The 16,097-nt window shown below is 40.2% G+C and overlaps 1 protein-coding gene across 1 annotated transcript in view; it reads right to left on the bottom strand.

The window, feature by feature from the left end:
• Positions 1 to 920: 920 nt before the first annotated feature.
• The window catches only part of klhdc8a (kelch domain containing 8A), a 37,767-nt gene continuing 22,590 nt past the window's right edge, over positions 921 to 16,097 (bottom strand). Inside the window, exons 7-9 of the mRNA XM_070958852.1 lie at positions 6,794 to 6,895; positions 6,139 to 6,287; positions 921 to 2,234 (exon numbers count right to left, since the gene is read on the bottom strand). Coding sequence (XP_070814953.1) covers positions 2,181 to 2,234; positions 6,139 to 6,287; positions 6,794 to 6,895 — 305 coding nt within the window. The 3' untranslated portion in view covers positions 921 to 2,180. The remainder of the gene's footprint in view (positions 2,235 to 6,138; positions 6,288 to 6,793; positions 6,896 to 16,097) is intronic.

A 16,097-nucleotide genomic window follows, 5' to 3' on the forward strand; every position in this document is an offset into this window, starting at 1 on the left:
GATGCTGGTTCAAGCTGTTGCCCTCACTTGTGTGCAAGACCCGACTTCTTCAAGCACTGTGTTTAAGGTTAGTAGCTCAGAGTTATGACTTCATGATTGTGTCCGTGGGATTTGTGGTCTTTTAATGAGGAAGTTATGTAGGTCCTACTGCATCAGTGAGAGGTGAGAGGTACATCCCTGCTACAAGCTACAATGATGATACAGTCAGTTCAGTTTGAAGATTAGATGCAGTTCATATATCTATGGAACAAGGAAAATGACTGTTTAGAAGTGCATTTGCATGTGCTGTTCACTTTTGAGAGTCCTTAACTATTTTTTACTGTACAACTCACATTGACATCTTACACATGAAATTCCAGGAGGAAACAGCAATTAACGTCCCCCATGAGGCACCATTTCAATCGACTACATGATTTGTATTATCAGCTGCAGGGACGGACATAAAACTGATGCATTTTCTAGTTAAAAGCCATCAGTTTGCACCTCTATCAGCTATCAACAAACTCTAACCATGATGTATAGATCATACAACCTCATGTATTATAAAACACACAGTAAGTGTGAGCAGACCTTTTTTTTTTTTAACTCAAGCTGCTATATAAAACTATCTGACTAGATCACTACATGCTAATAGTTAATGATACTTCATCTCTTGACAGCAATCATAATTATAGCAACTTGTATTAACTAAAGTACAATTTTGAGAAAATAATTAGGGATTTCTCCTCTCTTTCCTTTACTTGACTTTGCTTATTATAATGTATTCTAGGTTTATGAATATACATATCTGCATATGTAATAAAATACTGTCAGTCCACTGCATCCCTGTGGAGAAGCTAAGACTGTAATGAGTCAGTGAAAGCCTCAGGCGCTTGTGTGGATTCATGTGTGTTCTGACTGCCATCTAGTGGGAAATAAGTGCATAACAAACAACAAAAAACAATTTATTTCACTGAATATGACTACTCATATCCTCAATGTTACATGAAATGATTGAGTGTGGGGCAGATCAGAGATTGATGATGGTGTATGATGAAATAAAATCTTCAGAAGTGAAATATTCAACACAATGAAATATTTCACAGCTTAGTCACTGGTTGCACAAGAGCTTGCGCCAAAGAGACAAGAGTTTGGCTTTGACTATAATGACACCAAACACCATACCAGGCAAACACCATACCAGTCAGTAGATTATCTCTGAAGTAACTAAAGAAATCTGTAACATCACAACCTGAGTGAGGTGTTAATGATTATTACAGCACAGCACATGTTGCACAAAGCACAAAGGAAACACTGACAAAAAGAGAGCTTGTATTGCTGAAGGAATGAAATGTGTACAATCAATCACACTTCTTACCATCCATTTCTTTGTCTACAACAGCAGGTAATTACGTAAACAATCACCATATTGTCATTTAATACAGTTCTTTTTCCTATTTTTTTTCTACAGTTCTATTCAGTGTATTAAATCATATCTATGATCATACTGACAAATATGCACTGTTACAGCATAGAAGAGTGTAGTACAGCATTCTCAGTGTAATAACAACAATAGATTACACTAGAAATTATTGATGGTAAAATCAACTCATCCTCAGTGTTAATTGCTTTAGTGCAAATTTTGTTACAGTACAGTTTAACAAACACTACCCACCTTCCTTTTTTGGCTAGATAATAAACAGTATACAAATATTGCAGTCATGTCATCAAACTAAATTAAAATCTTCTGTTGAAATTGCACTACCCACAAATGTTCACTTGTTGAACAACACTTGAACAAAGACAGAAAACCAAACGTGAAACGTATATAAGACATAAAATAGGTCATCCCTATATTTTCTGTCTACATTACGAGATATATAAGCTACAAAAGTTCTTCTTCATGTATGCACTACAACGTACAATGCAGAAGTGTCACATACTAAAGTATCAAGAAACATAACTTGGTATAAAGAAAGAGCCAGCTCCTCCATTGTCCGTGTGTGGGGCTCAGTGTCAGTAAAGCCCAGCAGGGGGCAGTGTTATCTGTTACATTACATCATAAAGTTGGGCCTTTCACTCAGACTCATCTCTCTGTTTTTTCAGTGCTTCCTACATATTGCACCACAGTCTGATTCAAGAGGGTTCCATAGAGAAGAGGAAGTGGAATCACTGATGTGCCTGATATCAGTTATAACAGGCTACAGACACTCTTCTTCTTTTACATACAAAATCTCGTGGGCTGTGCTGGGAACCTGTGCGAGAGAGAAATAAGGAAAAGATTGGGGGTCAAAGTGTTGCACATTTTCATACTGAAATATAATTCGATACTGATACCTTAAATGAATGAAAATTCTTGTATCTGATTGGCTGGGAGGTGTCTGTTAAAACTCCATTTACGGACATCTCACATCGTTTAACTACTGCTCTAAATCAGAGAGTCAGGTAATATTTTTTAAACTGCAGGAAACCATAAAAACAACTCATGATACATAACCAGCGGAGAAAGTGTTCAATTGTTAACAACTGACCAAAAACAAAATAATTTAGACAGTCTCTGTTTCTTTCTGTCGAAGGTCCAGAGTGTAGGATCTATGAGGATTCATTGGTTAAAAATGGAATCTAATATTCATAAGTATGTTTTCATTCATGTAAAATCATCTGAAAGCAACAATCGTGTTTTTGTTACCTTGGGATGAGCTCTCTATATCTACAGAGGGAGTGGGTCCTCTTCCACGGAGTCTTCCATGCTGCACTGTCATGTTTCTACAGTAGCCCAGAATGGACAAACCAAACCCCTTTTTCAAAGCCATCCTACACACTGGACCTTTAAAAAGTGGCAATGGCACAAGAATGACAAAGCACTGTCCTGATTTAGAAAATGTATTCTCCATATGCAGGTATTAGATATGAAACACCTTTTTAAAAATGGCTTGAAACTGATAACGTGACGCAGCAGATGGTTTGTTACACAGAGCCATCTGTGAAGTTGTCCTTGGAAAATTGTTTGGAAAAGGGCAGGCACTTTCAAAAAATACTCAGCAGGTGATTGGATGAACCATCTGCCTTCAACCTTCAACCAATCAGTTCAACAAAGTATATGACGTAGTAGGACTCTTGCTGAAGCCAGTTGTGGAGGAGCAAGAACATCTGTCCCACGTAGTAAAGCCTTTGGTACCGTTCTTTGCTCTTTTGAGCAAATGAAGAAATACTCTTCAGTTTTGATATAACTGATGCTATGGCAGCATCTAAGCTAACCTCATTAAGGGCTGTCATTGTTGTTTTCAAAACAACAGTTGCTTCTCTTGCTGTCATCACACCTAAACCATACCCATAGCTTCCAGTAATTTCTCTCAGGACTGATAGATGGTCCAAAATGACTGTCATTTGGCCAAAAACTTGAAGCCTGGCAAGATGGATCTTACGTGATCTCATGTGATCTTGTGATCTCGCAAATTCAGCTGTGTTGCGGTCATGCCTAGGTAAAGAAACTGACACATGAAGTCACAACTCAGACTCAGACAATGTTAGCAGGCTGTTTATCCAGAAGGCAAAGCTGTTCAGTCATTCTTTGACAGTTTGACTAATTTTGTTGCCACCTACAGGCAAGGAAAGTCCAACACTGCAGGAATGTGATGCAGAAAGCAATCATGCTGCAAATCCAGAAACGACGCAAAGTCTAAAATGCACAAAGGAAAACAAACGTAACATAAAAGAGTTTGGAGAGCTGACATATTCTCAGAGAAACTTTAAGATTAGAAATACAAGTGACATTTTTCACTCAGAAGACGAAAGTTACGGCTGGAGGAGAATATGACGTGATTATTAAAAACTAAAGTAAAACTAAATTTAAATGACTACTTCACTCACGTCTTTATCGCAAATTATAACATCATGTATGAAATCCTCATGCTTTGAATTCTGTGGCTAATTGAGATAAATTATGATGAGAACTAATTGTGTGTTTGGAGGTGGGTAAAGTCTGCAGATAATTCATATTGAATCTGATATTTACTGTTACAGTGATGATAACAAAAGTCATGGCTTGCTTTTATGGAAGGCAAAGGAGAAATCTCCACCCATTCATCCATTTTCTTTTGCTTATCCTGGGTCACAGTGGCATCGGGCTAAGCAAAGTGGTGCAGACATCCCTGTCCCTGCAACATTTTCCAAATCCTCCTGGGTGATGCCAAAACATTCCCAAAACACATGAGATATCTAATCTCTCCAGCATGTTCTGGGTCTACCTCGGGTGCCCAGGAAGCATCCTGATCAGATGCCCCTCACCAACCTCAACTGGCTCCTTTTAGTGTGAAGAGGAATTGGCTCTAGTCTAAGCTCCTTACCCTCGCTGTAAGGGTGAACCCATCCACCCTATGGAGGAAACTAATTTTGGTTGCTCATATGCACAATCTCAATCTTTCTGACACTACGCAAAGCTCATGAACATAGGTGAAGCTTGGAACTTAGATGGCTGGAAAAATCAAAAGCTTTGCCTTCTGGCTGAGGTCCCTCTTCACCACAATGTTCTGGTACAACAGCCACTTGACCACTGTTCCATTTATTGATCTCCTGCTTCATTTGCCTTATTTGGGAAGACCCCAAAATACTTCAACTCCTTCCCAACCAAGAGGGAACAATCGTTTTCCAGCCAAGAACCATGGCTTCAGACTTGGAAGTGCTGACTCTAATCCTGACTGCCTCCCACTTGACAGCACACTGTCCCAGTGTGTGCTGAAGGTCTTGGTCTAATGAAGTCTACTGAACCACATCATCTGCAAAGAGCAGCAATTCTGAGATTCTCCCAATTCTCCCGTGACTCCCTTGAAAACCCTGGTAAGGTTACGAGCTGATCCACTATCCCAGGACCAGGATGGAATTACTCCTCCTGGACCTGAGGTTCCGCAGTTAGTGTGAGCCTCCTTTTCAGCACAAGGAGCTTACCCTCTGGTTCCCTTTTTAAAATATGGGAACCACAACCCTGGTCTGTCATTCCTTAGGTCACCTACCTCTACACGAATTTGTAAAGGCGTGCCAGCGAAAACAGCCCAAAAGTGTCCAGAGGCTTCAGTGTCTTAGGGTGGCTCTCATCCACACCTTTTACCTTTCCATTAAGACCTCTGTGCCAACCAAGTGGCAAAAGGTTCTTTCTTCAGCTTGACTGCATCCCTCACCACTGGTGTCCACCCACAGGATCTCAGGTTGCTGTCTCGACAGGGACCAATAACAATAAGTCCAATAACAAAGCATGATTCAGGGCTCAGATCAGGCTGATCATTCCTTCCTAACCAAATGCTTGGTGCTTGGCTATTTGTGGTGGGCCCAAAAGGGCAGCAGCTCCATGTAGTTCTTTTGGGCTGTGCCCCACCCAGTTGCATTGGTCAAGATCTGCCCACCAGATGCTAAGAGGGGGCACCAATGTCCCTGGTCCAGACAAAGTGCTGCAGCCCCTTCTTGGTGGACTTTTGCTGTGGTTTGTGAATTACTCTTAGTCAGGCCCCTACCCGGGGACCAACTTGCAGTGGAAGACCCTACAAGGAGCTATTTCCCCTGACAACACTGCTCCCAGGGTTACAGGGGCACACTAACTGAATGCAGATGAACTACACAGAATACAGAAGTTTTCACATTTCAAAATGCTTGTAGAAATATTAAGCTTCTCAGTTCTTCAGAAAGTTTAACTGAAATTTTAGCAGAGAGATTACTAATGGTCATTCAGAAACAGGATTTTTTTGTAGCTGTAATGATTATCAAAGAAGATTGGGAAGCATTTCATGACACTGTTCATTACTGGGAAAACTAACACATCATTGTCCAACACTGTCATCTGCAGTGTGTCAAGCATGATCCTGATGAGCGGACAGGCAGGGTGCAGTTAGTCAGACAGACAACGGTCTTTCCAAGCACAGACCTTCTTACTAGTTCCTCACTACAGAATAAAACCACACTCACAGCTGTGAAGAACACCCCACATTGAGACGAGGGTATAAATAAATATGTCAGCTGTGGGACACACTTGCCCCTCTTAACAGTGAGAAGTAACCATCTGTCACCATGAATACTAATACATGTCTTGCTGGTTAAGCTGTTGTCTAAATGATGTACTGTTTATGTATGTGTGAATGTATAACATTATGGTTAGTTTTAGCAGGACTGTACCTGGTTGACTCCTCCTACCACCAGGAGGCGGTCTCTGATGATAATGGAGGAGGTGGAGCATCGGGGGAAGGTCATGGGAGCCAACCTCTCCCACTTCTTTCTCTGAGGATGAAAGGCCTCAACTGTGTCCAGGGCTGAGGGCTCATGACCTGGAAACATAAATAAACACTCATAGATATCAGACATATCAACGATGATATTCCCTCATGTTTTACTTCTGTGTACTGACTGGCATAGAGGGTATTTCATCAAGTAGAAGCTCATATTATGACAACATTGATGCATCAGGATTCACCAGGATCACAACATTGCAGCCAATCAGTGTATCCGACTTCTAAATTTTGACACCATCAACAAAAGCCATGATCATCAAACCTGTAATCAAGTGCAGTCAATCATATAAATAAAACAAAGAATGTAACAATTTTCTTTTATTTTAAAATCATGAGCTTGGTCTTGCTGGATTTCTTTTTTGTCATAGATGTTGAATTAGCTGTCATTCAATCACGTCAACACTTTAATGCACTTTAATAGGATATTTTAACCCAATGGATTGTTCTGAAATTAATTCTATAACAGGCAACAAACTTCAATCAATAAAAACTGCAGTGTGAAAGCAGTGGACAACGTTTAGTTTACACTGTACCACACTTACCAAGTCCTCCAGCTACAATCATACGGCCACGCAGGAAAGCAGCAGCAAAGTCAGCTCTCTTTGTTTTCATCGCCACCGTCTCCTCCGACTTCAACCAGACTCCTACAGAAGTAGAAGAAACAACAGCTGAAGTGAGCAGATGTGTGTGCTTGTGTGTGCACAAGCTTAGGAAGTAGCTGAAGGTGAAGTCAGTGGCACTGTAGTCCTCCGCTGGCTGGACAGGATGCTGCTGAGCTTGTTCTCGGACTGTGACTTCTACAAAAAGGTCACCCAAAAGCCAGCTGCAGCCAGGGCAAGTACAGTACACACACACACACACACACACACACACACACACACACACACACACACACACACACACACACACACACACACACACACACACACACACACACACACACACACACACCTGGCAAGGACGCTTAAAAGGCTATAAACACAGACTAGAAACAGAGACAGGGAGGAGACAGGATGGTTAGAGTTAGAGTCAGACTACTATTACGGAGAGAAAGTGGGAATACTGTTGTCAGCCTGCTGGCACATCATTTTGATGACTGCACTTTGCTATAAAAAATTCAGCTTTTGCTGGGATTCATTCCCATGCAGCTAGTAAGGAAAGGGGTCAGGAGTAGGCCATAAGTCCAACATACTGTAGCTATTAGGACGTCTGAAGCTTGACAAAGTCTGCATGACAGTATAGAAAATCAGCTAGCCATCACAAGATTCAGTTAATCTGAAACCTTCAGGAACACAAGGTATACTGGGCATCACTCTCAGCGTAGTAGTATGTTTGTTGTTGCACTAAACTAAGAACAGAGAACTTATAAATTATTGTAATGGGATTTGCATATATTTTTATAGGAATACAAATTTTGTAATAGAAATCACCATCTGTTAAAATATCATCCTGTTTGATAGGGGACAGGGTACACTAAGTTTACTTTAAACAAGGGTAGAGTCAATGTATCAATATTTTTGGGGATAAAGTTTTATTTCTTTTCATGCATAAATCTTTCATTTAAAGGAGCAGTCTGTTGAGGCATGTGACAGTCCTGAGAAGTGAGTTCTTTGTCCAGTAGACAAACATAACATAGTTAGATTTATTAAATAAGGATATTTGTATGTTGATTCATGTAGTCATAAGATAGCTGTTAATGTGCTGTATGTTGATAATGCTTGCTTTAATCCAAAGATTCTATTGTCATTTACTTACAAAGTTTAGTAGATGTTTTGTCCCCAGACCAAAAACCAACACAACTCTTCCTTCCAAGTATTTTAGGTATCAGGTTTCTTGTTCATGCTCTAATATTTGACAGTGAAGTAAAGGACTGTGCTATGATGTGTTTGTGGCCATAATTATAATTACAATAAGAATTTGTCAGACACTTTTATCCAAAGCAACGTACATATGAGATTTTCATACGTAGATTATAATACATGCATAGATTTTCATAATTATTGGGCCAATTGGACATAGGTGCTACAAGACAGTGCTATGAGGTAATGCATAGGGTGGATAGAGAGTTTGTTTGTTTGTTTGTTTGTTTGTTTTTTTAAGAAAGGTGATCAGTAAAGAGCTTGGTCTTTAGCCTTATTCTAAAGATCAAGAGGGACGAATGGAGTTTGGTAGGTGGAATTGAAGTTATGTTCCGAGCTGCGTGCTTTACTTTGAGTAGAGGGTGGAAAGCAGGACTTAGACCAGCAGTCACAGCTCATCACTTCTTGAAGCAGGATATATTTTAATATGTTCAAAGTTTCCATTAGCTTGAATGACAAACAACGCAAGGCCATCCTGCTACCTTTTGAGGCTTTTGCTGCAATGCAATCGGATATAAAATTATCAAGGTGCTTTGTTGGCCAATCAAATACATGCAAGCACATATTCCCAGCAGGTTACTTTGTAACAGGAGTGCTGTATTTCTGCTGTTTATCCCCATTCATTGTGAATTGTAAGTTAAAATAATTGCTGGCATTATAACTTTCCAGTTGTAGAATCCTGTCTCTGAGCATCATAAACTGTTGTGTGGTATTTTTGAGTCTGATGAGTCTTTAATAGGCATGAATCCATTACTCCAACTGGACTTCATGGATCATACTACGTAGTCCCACTGATATCTAAACTACACAGGGGACTGCGTTGCTGGGGGACCAATGCAGTCCCCTGTGCTGTTTTAACGCAAGGTTATATTGGGTCTGAATCCCCACTTACACACACAGTTGTTCTCACTGTCTTCCCCAGATCCCACCACTCTGCATAGATATCCTGACCAAACACTAGGAGCTGCTATTCCAGTGAGAACATACACGCTCCATCAACAGCCTCCCAGCCATAACGCTGCTACGGCATGACAGAAGCCCCACTGCTGGGAATTGAACCCTGGTGCCTACGGGTGCAGTGGCGAGCATGTGCTTGTTCTAAATTCACCAGCGAAAACAACTACTTTCACCTTTAATCCCACAATATTGGAAACAACATTAAGTCAGGCTGCAATTGTAGAAGACATTGCAAGTCTTATCCAATCTTCCAGTTACCTACCACTTAAAACTGGCAATGAAGACAATGTCTTACACACTTTATGCAGTCTGAGTGGAGGTGACATGTTCTTCACACTCAAAGCTGAAGAATTCCAGATGATCAAAAGAGTACATGAGAGTGGTGGAAATGACAACCTAACCATCAAAATAATCTCTCTCTTTCCCCAGCAGGTTCTACACTTGTAAGTTTTGTTGCTGGTAAGTCTTGTTTATCTGAAGGAAACCCAGACTGGAGAGAATCCTGACAGAGGAAGAAAGATAACTTCATTAGGGAGTGAGGGAGGGTGAGGATGGAGAAGTAGAAAAGAAGATAGAGACAGAACAATACAACAAAAGTACAAAAAATGCCTTGCTCTTTATCTTTGTCTATCTTCTGTTTCTTTTTCTGGATCTCTCTCTCTCTTATCTTTTCTCACACTTATTTTTACATCATCTTTTTTTGTGTCTGCTTTCTCTTCCTCATTCTCTCTCGCACTGCCATTGTCTCGCTATTTCTCCCTCTCTTTCTCATTTATTCTCCAGCTTTATCTTAAACAAGAGGCAGAGGCAACAAGGTGGAGAGAAACAAATAGAGGCAGAGAGAATGAGAGAGAGATAAGTAGCCAGATGGTGAGTCTTCCTGCATGTTGCAGCAGTGTGTAATGAAGAGCTGTGTTTTCCTTTCCAGCCTGGTTAAATTGCAGAAGAGAACAGAATAGAGATCACAGCTGGCCGTCCACTCTGCTCTGTTCTCGCAGAGGAAAATCCTCCTGTCACATACCTCACACTGGTATCACAAACCCAAGATGCTGAAGAAATTCCAGCAGCTATGCTGTCGAGCTGTGCGTATCAAAAACTGTGATGTACCTAAATTTGGCATCAAATGCTTTCTCTTTTTGATAAATGTATCAAGAGTTGTGTATGAAAACATATCTATATTCCTGGTAAGGTATCGTATTGTTCATGAGATTCTGTACTGGCATTAGTGTAGAAACAGTTGAAACGATACCCACCTGGACAAGAACTGTAATTTAACTTTTCCAGCCTGCTTCGTCTACTTCTTCTTCCCTATAATGTCAAGGATGCCTCACAGCAAACTCTCAGCCAACTCCACTGGATCAGAGTGCACCTGCTATCCACAAATTCATCGACAAGTTTCAATGGTAAGTCCTTTTTGAGTTCAGAGTTTACAGAGTTGAGGTCACAGTTGCAGCTAGTTTCTAAAGTGGGGATTTACAAAATTGGGTTGCAATTGAAGTAATGTTTTCGCCTGTAGTGTGATCGACTATGCAAGGCGTCAGTTTAACGTCACCAAGGCCCGAGGAACAACATGAGGCGAATTGGTGTAGAGGACATATTTGGTGTTGAAGGATCACATGACGCACACTAGCCCAAAAAGACAAGAACACCCCGAAATGACTATATAATCAAAATTTCACTAATTTTCATTGAAATTTGAAAAGTTTCAAATAGCTGCATCTGTAAATAACTTTATTCCTTTCTTGTGTGTCTAGAGACAACAGGAAGTGAGTCAGCTCAGTCAGAAGAAATGTCCAACGTGCATGCTCTCAACTCTTGTCCTTCCATTCAAAAATGCAGAAGCCTGAAAAATGTTCTGTGATTTTTACACCCAATGAGCATCTCTCATAAGAATGACTGCAATATCCTGCTCTTCTTAAGACATCCACTCGAATCATAAACTGTAACATACTTTTATGAACAAGAAAAACGAAATTATAGCTTTTTGTAATTTTCGACATATTGTCTCATTTTTGTAAACTGTACTTTCAAACTGTTCCATTGTCAGGTGAGATATGTTGAACAAAGTCCATTTTACATCTCTTCACTATAAGTGGGTTATACATGAATTAGCAAATTAGCTGTGTTAGCTGGTCTGGTCAGCCATGCAACAGCTTCACCTGGCACTTAAAGGTGTGAATATTTAGTAACACATAATCTCTATGTAAGGTCTAGTGTGTGTGATGCAACCCATTTTAATGTAGTGATGTTAGAAAACATTCTAAGTGGGCTAAGTTTAAACTGTGGACACCTGATACAGCTGAGTCCTGGACTTACTGCATGCAGCATCAGCCTGTCAGTCCTCGTCTTTGGTCCGGACTAAAACTAGGATCAACTACTGGATGGACTGACATAAAATGAGATACTCATGGATCCCAGAGGATGAGGCCTGCTGACTTTGATGAAACCCTGACTTTTCCTCTGGTGCCACCATGAGGCTGACATTTGTGGTTTTGAATGAAATGTCAAGTATTGGATGGATTGCCATGAAACTTGTTACACACATTAATGTTACCCTCAGGCTGAATTCTAATAACTTTGGTGATCCAGTGACTTTTCATCCTGCGGCACCATCAGGTAGGAATTTCAACATGTGCAGTGCTTTGTTTATAACCAATTACCTGCATGCCGAATGACATTTCCATCAGCTCAGCTGCATTCTATGTTTGATATTATAAGTAAATGTTAGCATGCTAATATTAAATTTAGATGGTGAACATGGTAAACATTATACCCACCAAGAATCAGCATGTTAGCATTGGCAGTGTGACATTTAGCTCAAAGCCGTGCCTCATTACAGCCTCAAAGAGCTGCGAGCATGGCTGTAGAATGCTATTTGTGCTTCAACATGTGAGCAAAGAGTAACAAAAAAAAAAAAAAAAGTGAAAAATTCTAATTGAAGCCCTTCATAAGAACATGTCATGTGGTTGAATTCTCGTCAGCTGAGGCTACTATTGATTGAAACATAAGAAAATCTTCCTGTATTTATCTCTTAAAGATTGTTGGATGTGGATCCACAAAAACTCCTGCTTTGATTCTGGAACCACTCTTATTCTTTCTTATATTTTACTTTGTCCTGGACACTGGAAACATACTGTCATGTCATTGATGTTTTCCATTTATCAGCTAATGGAAAATACAATACACCCATCTACAAAGTGGATGCCGAATGCATGCTGCAACACTTGTAATTCCTTTTTAAACAGTGCTCACAGTGTTACAGGCTAGATTTTTCCCTTTAAATTACAGTTGTGTCAACACATCACTCTACAGACTTATGGTCCAATCCTCCGAGACTGAGTTTCAACTGCAGAACCTTATTCCTATTTGCTTTGGAGGGATTACACAAGTCTTCATGCCAAGATTTTCTTTGTAGGATGCAGGGAAAACACCAGCATGCATTATTCTACTCTGGAGGGAGATGGCAGAGGAGAATAAAGAGATGGAGAGACAGAGAAAATACAGAGAGGCAGAAAATAGACAGAGAGAGAGAGACAAAAGGATGAGAGAGATGAGGCGATTCTCTGAAGACTGGGCTTTGTAGTCTGTGTGGGAGTAATTTTGTCCACAGCTCTCCTCTGTAATTGTCCATCATGATTAAAACTAGAAAAGGATGGTGATTGGTTCTCAGTCTTTGCGGGATTCTGTCTCTGACACGCGTGATGTCTCAGACCCCGCTGACCACATAGATTATACTTTTTGGACAGAATCTCATCATTATGTTGTGGCATTTTTAATAGATACACATTGGCCCACAGTCATGGCCTAACCAAGACCACATTTGCTCTCTTGTCATTTCTGCTTCATTCCATCTGCTTTGTAGTCTTTTGTGTAGTTTTTACCATCTCAAGCAGGACATAAATCAAATATAGACAACATGGAATACATTTGTTACTAGTTGGGCCCAAGGGGACTGCATCGTTTATGTTTTTTGTTACTGTTGACTGAGTTATACATGCTTCACAGAAGCTTCTGATGAAAGTGTTTCTGATGAAAGTCGTAGAATTCATAATTCTAGTTCAGTACTGCTACAGAAAAGGAATTGATTTAGAAATTTTAAAGGGTTGGTTTTCCTAAATCACCTAAAGATTTTTTTCTTTAGTTCCAGGTAGAAAGGAGCCACAGGACATAACGTCAGGAACTAAATGAGCAACGGAGAGTGGCCTTTGTGAATTCCTGTTTGAGATCTCATAGCATCTGAAAAGCCATGAAGATGAAGCAAATTAGCCCAACAACAGATTAAAAAACAAATACACTGAGATGCAGTTTTCATAAACAGATACTATTTCTGCCTTAGTAGGCAAGGTGGTTTCCATGTTCCAGATGAGAGAATACAGGAGTTGATGAAAATACACACACATCTGAGTTGCTTCAGTTATTACTATGCACTCAGCAATGAACCTTTATGAGCTGCAGCAAGTGATTTGTGAACATCTTTCGACCATGTTTTCACCTCTCAGGCAGCACAGAGCGTCCCCTGTCTTATTGTTGGACGCTGCTGGGACAATGTTGTTTTGTGCTTTTCAATTAAAAAGAAAGACAATTTCATTTGTGATTTTATTTACAGTTCAATAGTTTCCTAAAAAAGACATCAGAGTTAATTACCAATCAAGGATAAGGCTGTAAGGCGCACTGTCCATTGTATGGAAATACAGCATTATACACTATCGTGTCTTTATTAAGGAGCTAAGAGTGATATAGGGTTAGTGCACTAATAATCCAGCACGTTGGCTAGCATTTCTAATCATTAGGCTCCAGTTAGTACTAAGCTAGCGTGTAAACAAACTGAATCAAACAGCAAAGCTTTGTTTCTAGCACCACCACCAACGTCTCGCTCGTGCTCTCCTTTGATTTGCATGCGCTCTCTCTTGTTATTTTTATCTTAGACCTGTCAGGAAGTCAGTAAACCCTAAAAGACACGTTTGTCCCAAATAGATTTGGTTTTATTTATCCAAGTTTTGAGATATCTTGAAGACTCCGGCCTCCACCTCAGTATAATGGAGGTCAATGGAACATTGTTTGTGGTGCTCACAGCAGTGAGACCTCCCTTGTGTTGTGGTGGATGCAGACTGATACCCTAAAACTATCTGCATGGCTGGATACCAATAGAGGAAAGTGAGAAAATCTTTTTTTTACTAATTTGAATGAACTGACCCTTTTAGGTTTTTCGCTCTGTAAATTTCCTTTCACAACTCCACTCTTTGTGTTTCAGTCACACTTGTTGCAGCTTGCCTACAATGCCAAAACAACACCTAACAGGCGTGTGTCTTAAGACTGCCGATATGGAATGGAACAGTAATAGAATATCACTGTGTGACAGCAGATTGCATGACTGTGTGCGTGTGTGGAGAGATATTGCTGCAGATGGATAATAAAGCAATCTGTTTCTGGATCTTGTAATTTAAAGCGCTCCTCATCCCCAGCCCTCCCGCCGCAGCTCATCTTCCATCTCATCTCCACCAAAATTAGATTGGTGAAACGGGGTACGGCCGCCTTCCCAGTATGTGTGTGCACGAGCATGTGGATATGCATCAGTATATGCGCATGAACGCTTATGTTTGTGTGTGTTGGAAGGCGTTTTCTTTCATTCTTTCTGCCTCTATCTCTCACACACAAGGCAAACTTTCTCCCCATTATCATACATTAACATCATCATTCCGGTGTTCTGCTTTATTTGGTTTTCATTCGACCAATCCCAACGTGTGACCGTACATCCAGCTGTCTAAAATGACTTATCGATTTTTGTTCTTCCATTTCTCTTTCCCGTCCCTCCTCAATTTGTTCATCTGTTACTCTGGGGTGTATTTGCTTGGATCGAGGGATAAGTCATTTCACTGCGTTATGGGACGCAGAATGTACACAGAGTGTAGGAATAAGCCTGTTTGAGTAGAAAACCATTTCTCTTCATGGTGAGGGTGATGTTAACGGATGTTTTGTATGACAGTTAAGTCAAAATGAAGATGGATGCTGTCAGAGAAAAAGGAGATGACGATGAGACACTTGCTGATAGCAAAAAATAAAATGTCTCTATGGGACACCCATAATCTGCGTGATGAAAATCTCAGTTACCCAACACTAACATCATGACTTTTATTTTTGGTTTGCAGATGTGATAGACAGGTCTTTAATTAATTAGAAAATGTTAAGGGATGAGTGTAAAGTTCTGAGAAATATGCAGATTATTATCTATTAGAGTGAGAGGCAAGGATTGATAAATATGGAGCTGATGTCAGGAGGTATTTAGCCTAGCTCAGCAGAAAGAGTGGTAGCAGGGAGCTAGTTGTAAATCTGACTGCTTCTCCACTGATTTAGTATTGCAACCCTGTAACATTATTAGACTCACAATGAACAGTTAAAAAGTAGCCAAATCAGTGTAGCTGAACCAGATATGTCAACTTTCTCACTTCATGCATTCCTCTTCCAGAGTTTTGGGTGTGTTATGCTAGTAGCAGCTAACGTAGCCTGAGTCTCTTGCCTCATTCATAGATACAGATATCTGGTAAGTTCACTTCTTTCTAACTCCACACTGGCAGATTTTCAAATTTACAGTGTTCACTCCCAACTAACGCTGACTCAAGTGACATCACTCAAGGCAATTATCAGGCTTTATGCAACTTTTTTCACATGTACAGTAGTACTCCCTAAGACCTGTAAACAGATGTGTAAAACTGTGTTTCCTTCGAACATTGTGTATTTCACTTGTTCGACTCATGAATATGTAAAACTGACAGTTTGTGTTGTTTTGGGGATTAACATGCTGGAGCTTTTTCTTTGGAATTTCTTGGCAAAGCCAGGCGTAGTGACTGTACACAGCTTCCCAAAGTCTTATCGTGACAGAGAAGTTGGATTGGGGATCTTTGTGCTTGTACAGAAGACCAAAACAAACCTGCTCTAACCAACCATATCTTGCAATCAGCACTGCACAGAAGTACTGTGCCAATGAATAAACTGTGTGTCAAGAAACTGTTCCAACCCAGGACAAATTGTCAAT

The sequence above is a fragment of the Chaetodon trifascialis genome, chromosome 3, assembly GCF_039877785.1.
Source record: "Chaetodon trifascialis isolate fChaTrf1 chromosome 3, fChaTrf1.hap1, whole genome shotgun sequence".
Classification (NCBI taxonomy): Eukaryota; Metazoa; Chordata; class Actinopteri; order Chaetodontiformes; family Chaetodontidae; genus Chaetodon; species Chaetodon trifascialis.